This window comes from Fringilla coelebs (assembly GCF_963513975.1).
Source record: "Fringilla coelebs genome assembly, chromosome: 8".
In the NCBI taxonomy this organism is placed as follows: domain Eukaryota; kingdom Metazoa; phylum Chordata; class Aves; order Passeriformes; family Fringillidae; genus Fringilla; species Fringilla coelebs.
Genome location: NC_140066.1, coordinates 24526575 through 24548191, shown reverse-complemented (window position 1 = coordinate 24548191; position 21617 = coordinate 24526575). Strand labels below are relative to the sequence as shown.

Genomic DNA, 21617 nt, shown 5'->3' with positions numbered 1-21617 from the left:
GCAAATACCCTTGTGATGACTCCAACAGCTTACTCTGTAGGAGGAACCAAAGCTGAGAGTACAGAAGGCTTTAACTCTGAGATCACATGTGTGCCGTTGCTTTCTGAATGCCTTATTTTAGCACCACAGAAAAACTTCTGTATGTGGCTTCTTGCCAGCACGGGCACTTGTGCTGCATCTAAGCCCAGGTGCACACTGTTAAACAAATGTGTAGCTTTGGAGGCTCACTCTCTTCAATGAATATGGAGAAAAATAAGAAGCTGAATCTGTTTGGATGCTGATAAACCTGAAAAATGCCTTAGATATTTTATATTAATGACTTCTAGACCTTTAAGTAATTTGCTTCTTATTTCTAGATGATAGAAAATTATGTTTGAACCTGAAGCCCAAGCAACTATTTCTTCCCTGTTCATAAGTCTTTACTGAAGAACTAAGCCCATATTTTGGCAAAGTAGTTTGTTTCCATGGAAATGCAGGGATATTTCCAATATGGGATTATAACTCACAGTGGGCTGTATCTGAGAGGTAAATTGTGAAGGCCGTTTGTTAAGCACAAAAAGCATTCTCTTGTGTCAGGGAAACAAAAAAATTCCTGTGAAAGAAGAGGTGACTCTGTAGTAATTTTTGAAATATTAATTCAGTGCAAAGGAAAGTTATACCAACTATTAAAATATAGACAAACTGAAGTTTCCTTGAAATGCAGAGTCTGTCTGTGTTGCTTCTCTCAACATGCACAATGTGACCTCAGTACTGCTGTTCTTACCTCAAGCCATTCATTTTTATTCAGCAGAAGAAATCTTTCCAGCACTAAGCTCTGCTCTGCCAGCCTCTGAGGCATATTCAAACAGCCCAAATCTTTGTTACACTGAAGGCAAACAAAGTGCAGCAGCAGAGAGCTAAAAATATCTGGAATTTACCAATGAGAGCACTAATAAGCCTGCTTTGGGAAGAGTTAAAGCTGATGATACTTGACAACACTTGTTTTTAATACAAGCAGAAAGGCAGCGCTGGAAACAACCTGAAGTGTGGACGCAGCCGTTCACAGCCGGGCTGCACGTACAGTGCTGTGTCAGTCCTTGAAGCGACAACAAATCCTGTCTTCACACAGCCTGTTAGCATGCAGAGCGGGAGAAGGGCAGCTGATGCAGTTCCAGGCTGGAGGCTTTAGAGCTGAAAGCTGTGCTGTGCACTTGGGGATGTTTGCAGGAGCGTTAGAGGGAAGGAATTTTCCACTGCTCTTAGGCTGCAGTGGGTGCGTCGCTGCGGCCGGGGACTGCAGAGCCCTGGTGCTGCTCTGGAGGAGAGCTCTGCTTCCCAGCCAGAGCCTCGAGTTTGGTGTGGTCACAAAAGGGGGCCAGGGAGCCACTGGAGCTCACATCCCAAGGATTCAACCCTCTGATGATTAATGAGCCTTGCCTTAGTTTCTGTTATCAGATTTACTGTCAAAAACATCTGTGGGCACAAAGGCGCTGTGCAAGATCTGGCTGCTCGTGCAGGGCAGAGCAGCTCGTGTGCTAAGCATACAAAAGTATTCTGGGATGCACCTGGAGGTTTTGTCAAGGTATTGTTTGCTGATCACTGCAGACACATAATTTTTAATGAAATAGAAAAGGCACATTAAATATTGAAGTGTGCTTTAAAGCTAAGCTTTGTCTTACTGCCCAGGTCACTTCTGTGTTTGAAAAGGTTTCTATGGGTAAGTGAAAATTATCCTCAATCTTGCAGCAGTTTCTTCTTATTTAGACTGAAAAAAAAAAAATTCAAAGAAACAAACCAATGTTGCTACCCATTTTGTTTGGTATTATGAAAAGTCAATTTAAATATAGGCTGAAATGCTGCAATTCTGCTTTCCATAGTACAGTGCATTTTTATTTATGGTTTAGTGCTTAAAATCAAACCCCAGGAGACAAGAGGACTGGAGACTGTTCCTAATTGGTTTTCAACTCGTTTTGACTGTAGACAGACCCTTTATGGTCACAGTTCAGCCGAGTTCATAAACAAATGGCAAGTCAGAAGTTCACCACGTTCCTAATTGGAAACATGTGAGTTGTCCCATGGATTTCATTTGGGATTTCTTGTGGCTGCAGCCAGGCACGTTTACCGCTGTGTCAGTTTGTTTACAGGCACTGAGCTCCCAGGTCAGCACAGCACAAAGGTGCTCATTGCCTGCATACAGGGCACATGTTTATGTGGGCAGAGATGACCCAAACCACTGCTGGACACACCAGAGCTTTAAATAGGAGTGTTTTTGCCTTCATGGCCAGTGAGGATACTGTGAAGTGAGATGCCTTCAGTGGCTGTGGCAGGAGCTGAGGGTAACACTTGATGTGTTATTGGAAATAAGAGACAAGGCAGGGGGATCTGGAGGTCTGTGCTTATCCCCGTTTCTGGGATTGCCAAGCCAGCTGAGTGTTTCTACAGAGGGTCCCACAGTACAGGTACCTCTGCAGGGTTTGTAGTTCTCATGGGAAGGAAAATCCTCAGCTTTATTTCCAGTGCAGAGTGACAGCACCCTGCCAGGCTGTGCAAGCCAAGCGTGAGTCTGGGCTCCCATCAGAGCTGAGCAGTCTGGCTGCACTGTCAAAACTGAGGGTAGTTAACACCCAGGTGTGAAACTTAAACATGACATTTCAGATTCCTTCCTGTGTAAGTAATGAATTATTTTAACATGGAGAGCAGCATAGCTTGAGAAACCTTAGCATTCCCCTTTTGTTGCATTTCAGTGACAGTGCCTGACAATACCTGCCTGATTAGAAAAGGCTCTGTAACACAGAGGCTGAAGTCATTAGTACGCTGGAGCAGAAATCCTCCTCCTTTCCACTTGTATATGAAAAGTGGCATTGCTCTGTAACAAATTTTGAAGATAAGATACCCTGAAAGGAGGGCCAGTGTGTACAGGTCAGATAGCATTCCTCACTACCTGGTTACTGCTGGGGATCATCAGACACCCCTGGCCCTACGGCTGAGATGGACTTTCCTCATACTATGGCAGTATGTGAAATGCTTGCCCAACACTTAAAAGCCCAACACTTGCCCAACACTTCAAATGTACATTTAATTGGTTTTGTTATTTCAGTGGGGTTTGGTTTTTAATTAAGTCCAGTGTCCCAAACACCTGCAGGTCTGGTCACTGGCTGATTCCCTCTGGATTCCCAGCTGGAGTTGCAGATTAGATGATCAGATTTGCCAAGTAATGAGTATTTGGAGCTTGTGTGAAATAGCCAGTAGTGTTGATATTGTGGAGGAGTGACTGTCACAGACACAGTGTAGTGGACACCAAATGCCTGACTTTGCAGCCATGTGTAGAGGAGATACTGACAGAATGGAGAGTTCTGGGACTAGTAGGATCACATAGATATTTGTACTGTTGCAGGGAGTGGGCTTGTAGAAGGGGATCTCAGTCCTCAAGGCTTTAACTGAGGAGTTTTTGTCAGTACACCACTGATATAAATCTATTCCTAATACACACTTGCATACTTGGCGAACCAAACCCACTACACATTACTTATTTGTGGTGCAATTCAGAGCAACTCTTTGATCCTGCTGTGTAAGTCAGGTTTGTGTAATTTCAGAAATGTATTTGTACAAGCTTAATTATGCATGTTGTGCCTGAGACGTATAAATCTGGATCGTGGCAGCTCTCCACCTGCCCATGTATGTCCCTAACTGCCTGATTTGCATGCCTTACTCACTGGAGAATAAGCAGCAACTGAAAAAAACTGGTTTTAGTTATTTTGCTTTCATTTCTTCAAGACTTAACACAAAGTAGTTGGGCTGCATTTCCTGTGCTTCAGAGAAAAGCCAAAACCCTGTGCATTATGTGTCTACATTTTGGCTTATCTGTCTTTGTGTGACCTCTGGAGAACCCAGAGAGTAGGTAGCATTTCTCAAGATTAAATATTTGTTAAAGCTTTTTGCAACCTTTTTGGAGGAGGTCATCACCTCTAGTTTAAGAAATACTGATCTTATCTGGACACCTGCAAGTCAACAGCACAGGCAGCATGGGGAGGACAGCACCTGTGTGGGGAAGGGCTGGAGACAGTGTGTGCCCAAGGGATCAGAGCCGGGATGCACCACCTGCAGGAAGCAGCTGCTCCTCTCAATGCCCTGACAGTGTGGCTTTGCTCTGGGGGGCATCACAAGCACCTCTCCCTGGGCTGCTCTTGCCTTCCAGCTGGAAGGAAAGGCGGGTGAGGAATTGGCAGGTGGAAGGGATGAAGCTCCTTCAGGAGGTGGTAGGGCATCATAAGAGAGCAACAGATGGGGAAAAACCAGAGGCAGGCACAAATGGTGTTTCAGGTCATCGTTTAGTGGTCCTGGCTCTGCCTCCCTGGAGGAGAGGCCTGGAGGAGCTGCTCTCTCTCTTCTGTTGTAGCAACCTCCTGAGCTTGTTTTTCCCTTCCTAAATGAGGGTTCTGGTGAAGGGCAGCTGCTTCCTCAAAGCTGCCTCGGTGGTGTGGAAAGTCAGTATGTTGTCACTGTTCCCAATTCAGGGCTTTTCCCAGCACCAAATCCATAGTGACTGGAAATAAAATGGCTGGCAGGACTGCTTGCAGCTGTGCAGTTTGAGACAGCAAATACATCTCACAAATGGGAGACGACTGAAGCAGTGCAGAAAGGGGTCATTATTTTAACTTCAACTCCTGCTTCTCTCCCAAGATCCATGAGTACCTTGCAAGAAGTGTTGGCAAGCCCTGGAATAAACCATGTCACATCTTCAATGAGAAGCCCCCTTGCCTGAATTTTTGCGTGTGGGAGCAACAAGGGAAGATACAGGCTGCCCCTAAAGGGTTTTCTCCTCCCCACAGCAGAGCCATCACATGCACTTCAGCCTTCCCCAGCTATTCATTTTGAAACAAAACAGGCCTTAAACGTTTCTTTTCAGAGAAGCCTTCCAGGAGGTCTGCATACTTTTGTGGGTCATTTTTGCAACATCATTCCAACCAGTTCAGCTTTGTATTTAGTGCAAATTGGATCTCAAAGATAATTCTTGATGACTCTGTGCATACCTGTAAGTTGCAAAGTCTCCCTGGCTTCTCCCTGTGTGTGCTTGCCCATGAGAGCCCAGCAGTGCAGCTCTGTGTGCAGGTTTGGTGCTGGTTGTGCTGTGGTGCTGTGCCTGTGACAGCACCACATGCAGACATGCCCACAGACTGACCCGGTGTGCGAGGCTCTTGCTGGGAGCACCTTCAAGGTGTAGGGCAAAATTCTCTTCTCAGGTTCCCAGAGTAGCTCCTGACTCAGTCTCCCCAGTCTCCTGCATTGACACACACAGGTGTTGTATGGTGTGAAAGGGTGTCCTGAAAGGAGTAATTTGTCACTGACTGAGGAATGGACCATAATGGCAAAGCAGCAAAAAGAGCACAAGACCTTTTCTTGAACCAGATCCTCTGTGTCTGAGAGAAACATGAAGGATTTGTACCACCTGGGCAATGTGCTTGTAGCCTCTTCCTCCTAATTATCCCTGAGCTGATGATCTAAGACTGCTTTGTGGATATGAGGACAGAATTTTGCCTGTGGGATGCACGATTACCAACTGTGCCTCTTCTGTAAATCAGTTGTAAGTGTATTTGGAATAACTGCCAGGCCAGCTTCTGAGCTTGCCAGAGGACAGAGCTCCAGCAGACACAGTCCCACATGGCACAGAGCTGTTGCAGTTTTAAAATCAGTCTGATTTTTTTCTTTAACAGGGGAGCCCAGTGTAACTCCGTCAAGCCTGGAGTGACACTCTGAATCTGCATCTGCCTCATGTGAGTTAAAATCCTGGCAGCAGCATTTTGCATAAGCTGGAGCCTCTGTAGAGAGCTTTTTTTTTTTTCTTTTTCTTAATTTTTTTTTCCTTTTCAGGAAGGCTATAAAATTGTAACTGTATGTGTCTTGGCAGCAAAGGTAAACACAGTCACACAAATGCATGAGAATTGCATACCTTACTGCACAACCCCTGCTCATTCCAGACCAGCTTCCCTGCTAGCACGTCCTGTGTCAGTCAGGGATCACTCATCACAGACCTGAAGGCTTGCAGTGTTCACTGGGGTGCTGCTTTTTACCTTTTATTGGTGTATTGTTAAGCCAAGTAATGGTATTAAGGGGAAGCTGGAATGCTGTCAACTGGCTTCTGTTTTTTTTAAAACCTTTAGTTGTTTTCTTTCCACCCTGATTTCATAATCCATGAGCACTGGGTGCTGATTGCCCTGTACTGCTGAAGCATCTGCCTGTGTTGGAACAGGACTATTAAAATAACAATTCCTCTGGAGCTGAGGACTTGGCTTTGTGGCAGAGACGTGGCCATCAAGCAGTAAGAAAAAGAAATCAGAATAAGTCGTAGCACGTGCTTTGGTTTTACTGTCATCCCATGTGTGTTGGGCAAGGACGGTGTGAAGCTGTGTTTGTGGCTCTGCCTCCTCCCCTGTCCCAGAGCTGGGAATGCTCAAAGACTGTGCCCTTCTCAGCTGGGTGAACGAGCTGGGCACAGGAGACTGCGTGGCAAATAGCTGAATTCATGACGTTGCCACGACACACAAACTCTCTCCATCAGAGGTAACAGGATTCAGCAACCAGGTCTGAGGGAGGGGATATTCCAGTAAAGTTTAAAACCATGTTTTCATCGTGCAGCTGCAGAAAAAAGTATTGATCTGTCCTCTCCACTCTGTTTCCTCATGGCTGCCTGAAGACATAAGAGCGAGCAACCAGCCCTGAGCTGGTTATTTCAACAGTGTTGAAATAATGGAGTAACACCTGTAACTGGGGCATCTTCCCCAAATGTGCTGCCAGAGTTGCAGTGATGTCAGCCTGTCCTTTCTTGATCTCAGGAGGTGGATGGTTTGTTTGCCCAGAGGAAGCTCCAGTTACTCAAATATTGTCAGGGGGTTGTGGCTCATTCCAGTTGATGCAGCCAGCACTGCGGTGTAGGGTGCTGTCAGGGTGGCCTCAGGGAGCTCTCAGTCTCTTCCCAGCTGTGTGTCTAATTAAAGGAAAGTTTACCTGGAACAGTAAGTGTGCTGGTAACTAGAGAACATTTATTGTCCTTTCAGGAGTCCAGTTTCCTGTGTCTCTGTTTAGTTCATGTGTCAAGGAGAAGGCTCTTGTTTCCCAGATATCGTGGAGTAGTAGAAAAATAGAGATGGGATCTGAGGCATGAATGATCTAATAGTTTTGTGTTATTCAAAGAAACATCAAGGAAGCAAAATCTAGGGCTTGAGAGGTAAGGGGCATAACTGTCCCCACAAAAGAAATATTTAGATTAATCCTAATTAATGTATTGCCTCAGCAGAGACTTGGGATGATGAAGGCTGAGGCTGATACCTCTTCTTCAGCCTTTTTCCTAATGGTGCTTCAGCTTGTTTCCTTAGAGAGTGAAAAGGAGGTCTGTGGTGATTTTTGTAAGATGGAGAGGCAAATGCAGAAAGAAATAAATGGAGCAAGCGTATTTTGTGAGCAGCTGACCTTGTGTCCCACACAGCTGTTCCTTGGTGGAGTGTTAAAAAGACACACAGATTGCTCATCAGAAAGCCCTACAATTTCCCTGGAAAGGCTCTGCTGGAGCTGTGGATGAACCACTTCTGCTTGTCCAGAGGAGATGCCAGTGTGCTCCTGCCCAGGTTCCTGTCTGGGCAGCATCACTGTGGTTGGTGACTTCAGAAAGACCAGGGCTTCCTCAGAGAAATGTGTTGTTGGAAGTGATGCATTATGAATTAAGTTGGTAGCATGGTCCATTTCCCAGGGGGCTGAGAAGGAGGAGTGCAGCAGCTTCATGGACAGAGCGGGGATTGGAGTCTGTTTCACTTAACGGGGAGCTTTACAGAGCTTTGACATTCTGAGGATATGTGCAGGTGTACTTACAAGAGTTTTCCCTGGGAAGTGCCTTTACTGTCCTGAATCAGAGGAATTCCTTGTTCCAGATGATGCTCTGGTGTCACTCTCACAATTTTGTTCATCACTTAACTGCCAATTGCTCCCTCCAACTCTAGCTCACTCCCCAGAATTGCCTTGTCAGTCACTGCTTTCCTCATTAGCTGTACCTTTTGATTGCTTATTCTTATCTATAGCTCAATCAATCCTTCCTTTCCTAAAGGATAGAAAAGACTACGTGCATTGAATGTTGTATCATGTTGTTGGTGTTTGCCATTGGTATAATATTGCTTGGAGATTTTGATAACTGCTTTATTGATTTTAGTTATCTGTTAAAGACCATTACAGGTTTGCTTATTACATTTTTAATGCTTTTAGTTTAATGGGGAAAATTAACTCTTGGGATTCTGGTACTTTTTAGGTAATTAAAAGAAACAGGAGCCCTCTGTCACGGGTACTGTGATCTCAGTCTTCTGACAGTCTTGTTTCATCTAAAGTCATTGCCTTTTAAATTTTTTAAAAAATATTTTAGATATTTTCTTTCTCCTCTCAGATTAAACTTCTGTATCCTACAGTATATCTATATATATGCTGGTGATTGCTGGGCAATGTATAGACAATGTGTATTAATATATATCATGAAGCCCACAGATGTGTTGGATCTCTCTCAGGAAAAGCAGTCTGTCCTCTAATGAGTTTACCGTGTAACTTGCACATTTTCAGCTAAATTTGAAATATTCAAGTGTTGGAGGCAGTTGGACCCATTGAACCCATGGTAACCCTCATTGCAGTCAAGGGTTGTATTTATTTATCTTAGGACCAGTTTCAGACAGAACATTATGGTATCCCAGTCCTAAGGGGAAGGGAGCACCCAGGATTTGTAGGTGCTCGTGGTTGAGAGGAACGATGAAGGTCAGGGCATCCACAGAAGCATATGAAGTTTTATTAGTAAATTACACTTGGCATGAGAATTGGTATGTTAATCCCTGGCCTTCTAGTATAAGCACACAGCAGTGGGGGTTGGATGAAGGGGTAGGGTAAAAGGGAAGAAAGAAAGAGATGAATTGAAGAGGGGAAGAGAGAGAGAAAGGAAGAAAGTGAGAAAAAGAGATCACCAGTCCTGGCAGCAGGACTGAGGAGGTGCTCAGCGTCCTGGGGCACACACACCCCAGGGCTTTGTGGGGGTATCTGTTTAGAGATAAGTCTTCCCCACCTTTAAAGCAGGGCTGTTGTTTTCTATGGAAATCAGTTACCATGTGCACTCCATTCTTCCAGACCTTCCTGAAAACGGGTTGGAGGGTCTCAGGTGGTCTTGATCTCCTCCATACAGTCCATGCCCACTTCTCGACCTCATTCCTGCACTGGAGCTGTGCTGTGCTTATCTCTGTGAGCCAGAACAAGGACATTTGCCCCAGAAAAGTGCTGGCCTTACCTCCACATAGCCCCCTTCTCCAGCCACATCCTGTTCTTTCTCACAACTTGTTATTACCAACAATCCCTGGCTGTTACTACCAACAATCCTTGGTCAGCTTCAGGACTATCCAGCTGTCTCAGTGTTTGAAACATGCACATTAGCCCCTTATCTTCTGGGCTCATGCAGACGTGCAGCGAGCGTAAACACACTGCCAGAGAAACCCTGTGATTTCCATCTGTCCTGATTGCCTTTTAGATGTAATTTAATGATCTGATTAAACAGTAACATTTTCAGCACATGGGAAGGTCATTTGCAGGAAGAAGAGAGGCTGAATGGTAGGAATGACTTAGTTGAACAAGTCCATTTCTTTTGTAAGGATTGAAGGGAAGGTGTATGTCCCAGATGAGCATCTCCTCTGACATGTGAGAGCAGTGAGCTTGCTTTAAAAAGTAGCATTTTGATGCACAAGGGTAATAATGAACAGATTTTTTTGCAGTTCCATATGGTGTTATTAACAAACAAATCATATGTTAACTTGACAGCTCTACCTTTGTGGTAACTTACTTTGCAGCAAGCATTAATTCCCCTGATATGAAATCTGAAGCAATACTGAACTTTGGGATTGTATCCAGAGCAGTTACAGTAGCAGAGAAGCGATGAATTTCAGGCTTTCTAACCTCCAATACATGTGCTCCTGCAATTTATTGGTTTCTTTATCAGCTTTGCAAAAACATAGCAAACCAAAACCCTGTTGGAACAGATACAACAGGGAGTGTTCATGCATCTGCCTAACAGGACTGCAGGGAGAGGAGCTGCTGTTTGAAATACATTTTTCCTGATGCAGAGAGCTATGATAAACTGATGGCTATTTCATCTGGTGCACTCTGCTGCTGAAATTGAAACTGCAGCTCTGCTTCACTGCAGCCCTGGGGCAGGAGCTAATTCCACCACGCTCTGGGCTGGGGGACCTGAGGCATCAAAGGAGGGAAGGGTATGTGGAGGAGGGAGAATGGGTATTTTAATTGCCTTCTTGTTTAATCCCCTGGCTGTTTTCAAATTTTCTAACTGAAATCTCATCTTGGTACAGTGTATAAATCCCCTGAATACGAATCTCTTGGATTTGACCTGACCGTAGAAAGATTAGTTTCCATTGGATACCCTCATGAGCTGCTCAATTTTGTGTATGATCCTGCATTCCCTACCAGGTAAATGACTCATGGATACCAACCCTGCCTGCTCCAGGCCCCCAGTGCTTGTTCTGTGAGTTCACAGGCAACATGTGAGGCCAGCCTTTCAGTTGGGGATGTGAAGCCTATGGCTGGCCACAGATCATGGGGAAGGGAGAAGATTAATCCAGTATGTGGGGGGCCTTTGCACACATGGACCTTTGCCAGCAAAGAGGGAGCGTGCAAAAAAAAAAAAAAAACCTACTGAAAACATGGGCCCAAAATAGCTCTTCAAAGCAAAGACAGCAGAGACACAATTGGATTGGGAGTGAAATCAGAATCAAGGGGAGGATGAGCCATTACTGTCCAAGAGGCTGCTGGGATGTCTCAGAACATTTTTCTTTAATGATTTTAATTAGTAATGTGGTGCTTAAGACATCCTGAAAATTAAGGTGACAGTAAACAAGAATAGAAGTGGGACCAATCAAGTTTTCTTGTCAAGATGAATCAAATGTCAAAAACACTTGATTTAGTAACTTTTTGATTTTATAATTTTACACTAAGTTAATGGTGCAAAATTACTAAATTCCTATATTTTCTCTTCTGGTGGGAGAGATAAAAAGGACATTGTTTTGAATAAAGCTTTTGATCTAACTCTGCACCTTCAAGTTCTTTCCACTTGTGCCTTTGCTGGATTTTGCTTCTTTGACTCCTTTGGAGTTTCTTCACAAAAGACTGGACCAGAGGGTCTGTTGGATTGTTCCAGTTTCGGTCTGGCAGCCTCCTTCCTTCCCTCCTCCCAGCACGCTTTACACCAAGAGTTGCTGCTGGCTGTGCCCTTGCCTGTTACAAGGCATAGCCCTCACAAACCTGTGATGAGAGCTCTATTAGATCCACTAGCTTCATCCCAGGGAGGGGACAGAAGGGATATCTCTGTGGGAAGGCTGTGTTTGCCAGATGCAAGCTGCTAGATAAATGAGACAGAGTTTTGCCAGAGTCAGAACCGGGCACATCAAAGGGATGTGCCATGGTTACATGCCCCGTCTGGCTTTGTCTGTGACAGAGCCATGAAAAAGCAGAGAGAAATTCCTTTATCACACCTCACTGTTCCCTGCAGCCTGACAGGGGTGTCAGGTGTGTGACCCTGTGGAAGAGGCCCACAGCTCCCCTGGCAGATGCACAGCTGAGCCTCTCAGGTTTGGGGAGCAGGCCAGGTGTCTCTGCTGCCTGGTGATGCTGGGCTCTGGTTGCTCACCTGCTGCCAGCTGAAAGGGATAGTCGGGATCCCATCTGCATCAGAACAGCAGCTCTGTTCTAATGCCCCACGCCAAGTGAGCAAAGGTGTTCTAGAGCTGTTCTAGGAGCTGTTAAAATGGTCACCCCTTAATGCACTTGCCTTTTCATGTCCTAAATTGCTTTCTTAACAGAGGCCTGGTGTTTGACACCCACTATGGAAACCTGCTGAAAGTTGATGCCTATGGGAATCTCCTAGTGTGTGCACATGGCTTTAATTTCCTCAGAGGGTGAGTGCAGACTCTTGGCTGTTCTTTTTGTCTTAATACACTCTATTGTGTCAGTGATCCTCAGGGCACCCATTGTATATGGAGTTGCAGGGACTCTACTAACAGCAGAGGCTGCGTTGGTGTTCCTGCAGCTCCAGGATCAGCTGTGGGTGAACTGAGGGTCTCAGGTACAGCAACAGCCCAGATGTTTACAAGGGAAAGGGCTGTGCCATGGCAAGCACAACTGTAGTGAGCTGGGAATAAAGGAACATGTGCTGTGGAAGAGTTGTTGGGATCATCCAGGGGTTGTTCACCTGTCCTGACACAGTTTAACGTCAGCAGCTTGTCAGTCAAGACAAAGCCATTGTATGAGGACCTGTTCCCCATGGGACTGTCAGCTCCACAGACATTGCTAAGAAAGTTTGAGGGCCTGAGTTGGTTTGGCGTAGGAGCAATCTTGCTCTACCCCTTCGTGCTTCTGACCTTTGAGGGTGTCAGACCTGAGCACTGCACACCATTTCCTGCAGCCTTCCCTGGCTGCTTGTGTCTCTTGTCCCAGAGAAGGTGCTTAGGAAGCAAAGACTGCAGTGCTGTGTTCCTGATGTGTCCCAGCAAATCCTCAATCCCACATTCCTGCTGCAAGGGTATATGAATGGAAGGCAAGGCAAGCTCAGGGACCCCAGGGTGACAAACCTTGTCATTGCAGGCCTCTAAGTCCTTGCATCAGGACTCCAGAAAAGCCCTTATGTGTGCATTCAAGTTCCTCTTTGAGCCTAAAGTGATCTTCAGTAGCTCCAGAAATTAGGGAGACCAGAATAATGATATGAGTTCAGTCATTGCCGCCCTGCTGGTGAATTTCAGAGGACCCCACACAAGCCTCCTGCAGCACACCCCTGGCTGAGAGCTGCTGGGAGGGTGGAGAGCAACACATGGAAAGTGGGGGAGAGTTTAAGATAAGCAAATAATGAAAGTTGAGATGATTTAAAGCATCCTCCCAGCCAGCAGCATGGGGCTTAAGGTCGAGCTGTGGACTCTGGACTACTCTGTATCCCTGGGTGGGCTCAGTTTGCTGACTCAGTGATGAGGGCTTGGTCCTGGCTCTGCTGGAGTCAGCATGGCCCAGGGAACACCCCGGGATGCACTTTTGCTCTTCTGCCAACAGTGCGTGTGGGGAAGCTGGGTGTTGATTAAAGCACAGCAGACTTTGGTTAGTGAACCCTGCTACAACTCCATTTTGCAGGTCAGCATTTTTATCTTCTTTATGTTTTGTGGTTTCACTCTTCTCCACTTTATTTATTCTCAGGCCTGAAACACGGGAGCAATATCCAAATAAATTTATCCAGAGGGATGACACAGATAGGTTTTACATTTTGAACACGTTATTCAATCTACCAGGTGAGTCTAATGTGAGCCAATACAGGCCTCTTTCTGTGCCTGTTAAGCTAATAAAGCTTTGCTGATGTCATACTCTGCTTTTCTGTTTGGGTTTTTTTGCATGAATTTTCTTCCTTTGGGCACAAGGGCTAAAGTTGGCTGGCTGTATGATGTTATCCTTGTCTTATAATCTCACTCTGTTTCCTTGCAGAGACCTACCTGTTGGCTTGCCTGGTGGATTTCTTTACTAACTGTGACCGGTACACGAGGTTCGTATTCCCTCCACTCTGAGATGATGATGGAACAGGAAGGTTGAGATTATTTTCTACAAGAGCAATACTGCACAGATGGAGCTGCTCTTAATATCAAAACCTAAGTGGTTTTGGTGGGCCTCCTATAATTTTGTGGTGCTTAGTTGATCTGTGTTTACAGCAGAGGCTGGTTATGAAGGTTTCCTTCAGGGGTACAGCAGAACCAACATACTGACTGACATTGGTATTTGGGGCAAAATCTAGGACTGCACACTTTTTCCAGGGTGATTACAGACCCCATTCAGTTCATTTTGAACCCGTGTCCATTGGAGCCATATCTGAGCTGGTAACTGAAAGGCTGAATTTCCTCAGCCAGTTACCACAAGTGCTTCATGTTGTAATAAAGGACATTGCACACTTAGAGGTGTAGTGCTCAGTGTGGTATAAAAGGCTGTTTGTGCAGCCTTGCTGTCAAAAACATAGAAGCATAAAAACAAGCTGTGGTCTGAACTGGCAGATGTGAATGCTCCTGTGCTCTCATCACCTCATGTGTTGGGTCATCTTTGCATGTACGTGAGTGGAAGGCAAAGATTTAATGTGATTTCACCTGGGAGCAGAGGAACTGTTTATGCTGGCAATCCATCAGGTGAAGTACCTTTTCTCAGGAGAGGCATGATGATTGCTGTCATAATAAATACAGCTCTGTGTAATCCTTCTTGATTTCTTCTGATGCAAGCTGTCATGCTGTCTCAAAGATACCTCCAGAGTATCTTGTCATTTCTAATGTTAATTCTAAGTGTTCAACGTAGAAGCAGTTCCTCCTCTCAGCAACATTGCATTTAGTTGATTTCCATGACTCTCCCTTCTTCAGTGCTGGAAAGAGGGAGAAGGAGCACCACTGTTTATTTCCTCAGTACCATTCAATTCCTGTTAAATGCTGCAAATGGCATTTTTGCAGTATTCTGCAATCTTTTTACCTTCTCGTAATGTGGGTGAGAAGTAAGAGTTACAGGCACAGGAAGCTGTGGTACTGCTGTGGAGTCACAGACATTCCTGGTCCTGTTAAACTGTGGTTGTAGCCTTCTTTCAAGCCTGAGCTGCAGTAAAGTAGTAGAAACCATGATGGTAAGATGAAAACACAAGCTCCAAACAGCATTTTGAACTGTCTCGCTCCTTGGTGTGTTTCTTACCTGCTGTGACTGACTGCTAAAATCTCTCTTCTGTCTCCCCACAGCTGTGAAACAGGGTTTAAGGATGGAGACCTCTTCATGTCCTTCAGGAGCATGTTCCAGGATGTCAGAGATGCTGTTGACTGGGTTCATTACAAGGTGACTGCAAGAACTCCGTGGGATGTGTGTGGTTGTGACTGGGTTGGAGGGGCTGGTTTGGAACTCCTGAGCTCAGATGTTCTCTGCCTGCTCTGGGCAAGGGCCCTGCTTTGCCGCCTAGTGAGCAAATAATAGATTGCAATTGTATGGGAGTAAGTCAAGATCTCAGCTGCCCTCCTAGTATGGGAACATATCTGACTTGGATTCCTATTCTTTTTTATTGTGGCCAGATTTAATTTTTGTACTGTAATTCATGGGTTTTAGAGTGTGATGCCATGAGGGTGTTTGCACTTCAAGTCCACAACTGGTGCATTGTCCTAATTATTAAAGCAATATTCTACTGTAAATTGTTTACATTGGCACTATCCAATGTTGTCTAAAAAGTACTGGCATTAAAGAGAGAAACAGATCAGCTGTTCTCTAATTAGAGAAAAGCATTTCATCTTCTGCACACACTTGTGCACAAATTTAGAATATAATTTTGTGAGCATTAGCATATGGCTAAAGTCCTGATTTTCTTGTTCTCCCTCATTCAAGCAATCTGTTGGGTGGGATGGAGAACCATCACAGTAGAGCTCTGCTCACAGTTGTACTTGTGGTGGTCCTTTTACCCATGCAGAAGTCAGGAATCTATTTTTCTTTCCTTATGCAGTGTTGTGTGATACATGTTGGAGTTGGCCTTTGACTAAAGCATTATGGTCAGTGTTGGAGACAGGTCGTTTACTGTCTTGTTTGGTATGGCAAATCTATTTTTTGTTTGTTTCTATTGTATTCCCTTCTGAAAGGGTTAAAATGCTGTTGAAGTGGATTATTTACCATGGTGAGGGAATCGATGGATCACAGAGTTTGTGATGGTCCCTGCTACTCAAAGCCTCTCATCTCTAGAGTCACTGGTTCAGATTCGCCCTGGTTTGTACTTTCACAGCATTTTAAAGTGTGAAAGTTGGCATTACTTTGTTGTCTCTTACATCATAAGTTTCCATGACCTCACTGGGTTCGTTGTTTCTATTTCAGGGATCGCTTAAGGAAAAGACCCTTGAGAATCTGGAGAAGTACGTGGTGAAAGATGTAAGTGTGAAGTTCCTTTACTTGTGCTATGTCACATTCAGTACTGACTAAGCAGGCAAGAAATAAACATGCTGATTTGCTTTACTAAATCACAAAACGATAAGGCTGTGATTTCTATTGTAATAACCAAAGACAAAGTGGAAAGTTCAGATGCAGCCTTTATTCTGAGCCAGTGATCCACATGATTTTGTATTGATGTGCACAGTTTTGTACATAAAATGTAAAAGCCAGAGGAAATGTTATCAAGGCGAACACACTGGCAGAGCTCGTGTTGTTTCTTTCAGTGGTGAAAGCAACTGTGTTCCCTGCCCATGTTTTTCTGCCCAAGCAAACCTCTCTTTTAAAAGCAACAGTTGAGCATCTTTTTAGCCACATGACAAGAAAGTTACACTTAGCCATGAGAGACAGATCCTGAAAGACTCACCAGTGTCTAGTCTCTTGAGAACCCCAAAATGTGTGTTCAGCACATCTAATTGAGCAAGCTCCAGTGGTTCCCTTACTCCTGCCATCTCTGCAGTGTGCAAGGCCTCTCAGGACCACTTACAGAGTAAGTATTTTTTAGTTTAGATGAGCTCTGTGGTAGATTATCACTTTAAAGCAGTTAACCTTGTTTCTAGTTACACGCCTACTGAATTCTTAGGTAAGTGTTCAGTGAGGTAATCAGCTATTTTGGCAATGGACTGAGATTTCAGATTCAATAAAAATAGCCCCAGGAATAAATTCTCCCTAATTTGAGGTTGGAATTATAATGCGTTCCAACTTGTGGCTCGTGAGCTCAGATTTCACCTGCCTCTGGGCCCATTTCGGGAACGGACTTGGAGCTGGAGCAGATCGGTGGGAGCAGCACAGGGTGCCTGGCACTGTGGTTGGCAAAGGCACTGCAGCCCTGCTGAGCCCTTCCCCCTCGCCTTCCTCCCCTGGGCTGTGCTCTGGAGGGGTTACCTGGATGGACCAGCAGCTTTCCTGGCTCTGGCCAGTGCACAACACGTGAGTTTGCTTGCTCGATGGTTTGATTTGCCTTTTTTTTGTCTGGTGGGATCATAGTTGAGTGTTTTTCCCATGATGCATGTATGTAACTTTGGTGTGTGACTTGGATGTTCCCCTTGGCTTCCAGGGGAAGCTGCCACTGCTGCTCAGCCGCATGAATGAAGTGGGGAAGGTGTTTCTGGTCACAAACAGCGACTATAAATACACGGACGTAAGTGCTGCTTGAATTGCTGGGCTGGTATTTCATGGAATAAGCATAAACCAGCCAGTCATTTGGATGGGTTTTGATGGGACATCTTCTGGTGGAGAATTGTGTGTTACATGTAGGTTGGGTTAGTGGAGGATGCAGATGAAGCCTTGAGTCACCTTTTGTCATCCTGGTTCTGGCACTGAGCTAGTACAGGCCTGGTCTAAGTCCCTCTGTGCTTCACTCAGTTCCTCAGCAACTAAAAGGCTGTAAGGGAAAGTGATACTCAGTTTTGGATTTTAGCATCCTTTAAAATGCAGACTTTTCCTTTCAAGTGAGATAGATAGTCTGAATACAGACAGATCACCAAACCAAGGTCTTGGAGAGGTCTGAGATCCAGAAAGGGCTGTGTGCTAAGCTGAGAAATAAACACAGTTACTTCCAACTCCAGGTGGATGTCAGGATGTTGCAACACTGCCAATCTATGATTTATATGGCATTTTAAAGCATAGCAAGATATGCGTGAAGCAGTGTGCAGTTTTCTGAGGCACTGTGTTATTTGATTATAAAAACTACTGGTTTGATTCCTATCATTGTCCTGTTCCATTCATTTTGTCTCCATTCATTTTGACTTCTGTGTAATTTCTAAAAATAAAGTTCTGTAATCTGAAAAGATAAAATCAGAAAGCATGCTTTTATAAAATACACGAATTCATGTCTAAAAGCACACATTTAAATGCTTTCTTTCTCTCTTTTAGAAAATTATGACTTACTTGTTCGACTTTCCACATGGACCAAAGGTATGTGATTCTAGACTGCAGTTGCACTAGACACTGATGTGCCTAATTATCTGTGTAGCTGGAAAGCATTTTAATCCTGCTTCATCGGCTGCATGGGATTAGTTGCTTTAATCTGGTTAAAATACATTTGCTGCTTTGTGTCCTGTTTGAATGGGATCAAAGCAAATACAATATAACAAAGAGAAAAGGGGCATCATCCGGTCTCAAATGATAATCTGTGTTAATGATAACATTATTTCAGTGATAAAACATTTCAACTGTGGCATTTTGTAGACAGATTTCTTAGAAATCATGCACAATGATTTAGATGTTGTTTAAAAAAGCCATGATGGGAAGGAAATAGCTTTATAAAACAGCAGAAACATTTATGGCTGATTTTGCCTTAATTATCGTAACTCCAGAAGTTTTAGTCATGCATTTGTTTGTTTTTTTTCCTGAGGGCAAGACTCAGCCCTGCAACTTTTGGAGATAGGTTTATGATACAAATTTATTATAGTCTCCCAGTGAGAGGCTATCTCATGTTCAAAAGGTGTGTTCTCACACTGCTTTAAAAGCAGAAGGGCAGCCAAGAGGGAAATTTCGAGAGCACAGATACTCACCACACCTGATAGCTAAAGAAGCCCCTTGCTGTGGTCTTGATCTCACAAAGTACAGAAACATGGAGCAGAAAGGGCTTGGTATCCTTTGGGCAGGGCTATGATTCAAAGCCATGCTCTGAGGAATGGAGTCCAGGCATTTTCCCAGTCTTGGCAAAAGCACCAGCATGGCCTTGTAAGCTGAAGCTGTGGAGTTGCATGTGTCTGGATCTGTGCAGGATGTCACCTTCTGGAACAGTGACAGGGTGTCATTTACAGCATCTTTTTACATGGCAGCTGTGCCCTGACAGGGATGTTCAGGGCTGTTCTCCTGTCTCACACCATGGCCTCAGCCTGCACTGCTAGGACTGGGATGGGATGGGCTTGTGGCAAAAGGGGAATGCTTTAGGAGACGGTGCTGGCAACTCAGCATTGTCCCACAGGAGGTATGAGCTAAGGGATTTTGATGGATCAACAATGTCACAAGGTTATGGCTATGACTATGGTTATGGCTAACTAACACTCCAGTTAAACTCTGTGTACTTTTTCATGTTGTTCCTGATTCTGGGCTTTGTTTTTGCCTTTGTAGCCTGGGAGTGCCCATCGGCCATGGCAGTCCTACTTCGACCTGATCCTGGTGGATGCACGAAAACCCCTCTTCTTTGGGGAAGGCACCGTATTGCGGCAGGTGGACACGGTGAGTGGCCAGTCCAGGTCTCTCCATGGCTGCAGGGCTCCTGCACCTCCTCTATGCATCTCTCAGTGACAGTGGGCAATGCAGTGTTTGGACAGGACCTACCCTAGAGGTTGTGGGCTGGAGTCACCTCTAAGTGATTCCTGAGCAACCCCATCACCTCAAGGCTTCCCTAACATACTGCAGGTGACAGTAGGAAAGGCACCTCTGGGCTGATTGGGAGTGAGACAGACAAAGAGTGACATATCAATTGTACCAATATTGAAAAGATCCAGACCATCAGCTGTTCAGCACTAACACAGCACCTCCTTCCACAGGTCACCGGGAAGCTGAAGATTGGTACTTACACTGGCCCGCTGCAGCACGGCATAGTGTACTCAGGAGGTGAGGCAGGAGCCCTTCTTGTTGTGTGGAGTGGCTCTGATGTGCCCTTCAGCCACTCCAGCTCTGAGAGGACTTGTGCCAGGCAAGGCTGTGCTTCCCAAAGCACATTGTTTGTGCCCTCTGCACACTGCACCAGAAGCTCTCCATGCTTAGAGCTGCACAAGTGAAGGGAAGAGATGGACCCATTCCTCCTCAAATGTCCTTTTCTTCCTTGCCAGGAAGGGTCTGGGAAATGCCTGCAGGGCTTGTGGTGGAGGGGTGGCTACAGCTGGCCCAGTGTAGTGTCCCCAGCTGTACTTCAAGGTGCTGCCACCAGTGTGAACACGCTTGGAAGGTTCCACTGAGCCAGGGAAGGGCAGTGGGTGGATACAGAGCTGTCTGTGACGCCCAGGGCTCCATTACTCTCACATGGTGGGGGAGGCAGCATGGCCTCTGTTGCTGCCATTCATGTAGGGGTGTGCACAGGCAAAGCTGCTCCTGGGTGAACTCCCAGGCAGGTGAGCAGTGTCCAGGGCAGTGATGGTCAAGCAGCTGTTTTGGCTCACTGTTCTGAGCCATGCCATTCTTCTCTCAGGCTCTTCGGACACAGTCTGTGACCTGCTGGGGGCCAAAGGGAAGGATATCTTGTACATTGGAGACCATATCTTTGGAGACATCCTGAAATCCAAGAAGCGCCAGGGCTGGCGGACCTTCCTGGTGATCCCCGAGCTGGCGCAGGAGCTGCACGTCTGGACTGACAAAAGCGGTCAGGAGCCGGGCAAGCCCCTGGCCAGGCTTTGCTCTTGCTTGTCTGATGCTGCACCCCTGAGATCGCCAGGGCTTAGGGGTGCAGGGGAGAGATCACCCTGGCTTGCCACTTCTCCTTTTGGCCCTTTTCACTGGGTCTGGATGCTGGTGGCAGGAGCTGGGGTGCCTCTCCGTGGGTTGGCCTTGGGGTCCCAGGCCTTTCCTGTGCTCTTTCTCAGGCTATTGTGTGTAATCAGCCAAATGCTGCCTTGGCCATGGGAGAAGCTGCAGCTGGGCGGGGATGAGTTGTTCCTCATCAATAACCCCAGAACCTCCTCTCCCTCTTCACATATGCAGCTGTAGCTTCTATGTTAAAAAATACCTGACAAGACCTGGGTTATTCTCCCTGTAATGCCTGAGCCCTGACTGCTCTCCCATCTGCAGGGAGTCCCTATTCACCAGCTGCTTCCTCCTCGATCCTCCCACTCCCTCTGCTGCTCTGCCGCCAAAGTGCTGTGTGTTTCCCATCCTCCAGCGCTCCTGCTTTTCTCCCAGGTTTGCCCTTTGGTGTGTAAATAGGGCTGGGGGTTACGCAAATTGCCCCATGGCTGGTTGGAAGGCTTTGGTGAGAGCTGCAAAGGTTCAGCCTTGAATACAAAAGGGCCAACCAGAAACCAAGCGCAAAGTTCTGCCCATGGCACAGAATGATTGACCCCTCTCTCTGCCCAGAGGCTGTGAGATACTTCCGTGTCCCTGCTCCAGTGTCCCTCTGCCACCATGCGAAGGGAGTGGGCAGGGGACTGGATTCACTTTCAGCACTTTCCATTTCAACAGTTTAAACTTACCCTTTTCCCCTTTCTTTTCTGGATTTTCCAGCCCTTTTTGAAGAGCTGCAGAGTCTGGACATTTTCTTGGCCGAGCTGTACAAGTGAGTGTTCAAACAGTGACAACTTTCCTGCTGCCTCTCCCAGCTAACAAGCGGCAATGACAAAACCTTGGGGTTGGGTTAGCGGCACTGCTGCCGGAGCCTTGACTCAGGCCTGGGCTCTGCCCACGAGACAAACCTTCCCCTCCAGACCAGCCTCCCTCCCCCGAGCCCCATCCCACAGCATCTGGTTCTGAAAGACTTTTCACACCATGTATTTACCTTCTCGCCTGTAACTAGGCATCTGGACAGTAGCAGCAATGAACGCCCTGACATCAGCTCCATCCAGAGACGCATTAAGGTACCAATCATCAAAATCCCTTTTCATCCTTCTGGATCCCAAAGGGCTTAACAACCCAACCCCACTGCTCAGTCCTGAAATGCTTTG

The 21617-nt window shown here is 45.9% G+C and overlaps 1 protein-coding gene across 4 annotated transcripts in view; it reads left to right on the top strand.

Annotated features, from left to right (window-relative positions):
* The window catches only part of NT5C2 (5'-nucleotidase, cytosolic II), a 59771-nt gene that overhangs the window by 35614 nt on the left and 2540 nt on the right, over positions 1 to 21617 (top strand). For 2 of the 4 annotated variants that reach the window (XM_084209844.1, XM_084209845.1), the window contains exons 4-16: positions 10350 to 10467; positions 11856 to 11951; positions 13234 to 13325; positions 13516 to 13573; positions 14790 to 14883; positions 15898 to 15951; positions 17066 to 17149; positions 17884 to 17925; positions 19090 to 19197; positions 19512 to 19578; positions 20153 to 20323; positions 21181 to 21232; positions 21470 to 21530. In XM_084209844.1, the coding sequence (XP_084065970.1) occupies positions 10350 to 10467; positions 11856 to 11951; positions 13234 to 13325; positions 13516 to 13573; positions 14790 to 14883; positions 15898 to 15951; positions 17066 to 17149; positions 17884 to 17925; positions 19090 to 19197; positions 19512 to 19578; positions 20153 to 20323; positions 21181 to 21232; positions 21470 to 21530 (1097 nt within the window). Of the gene's footprint in view, positions 1 to 5690; positions 5751 to 5847; positions 5890 to 10349; positions 10468 to 11855; positions 11952 to 13233; positions 13326 to 13515; positions 13574 to 14789; positions 14884 to 15692; positions 15793 to 15897; positions 15952 to 17065; positions 17150 to 17883; positions 17926 to 19089; positions 19198 to 19511; positions 19579 to 20152; positions 20324 to 21180; positions 21233 to 21469; positions 21531 to 21617 lie in introns of those variants that run through there. The other 2 variants (XM_084209846.1, XM_084209847.1) reach the window with 2 other exon arrangements.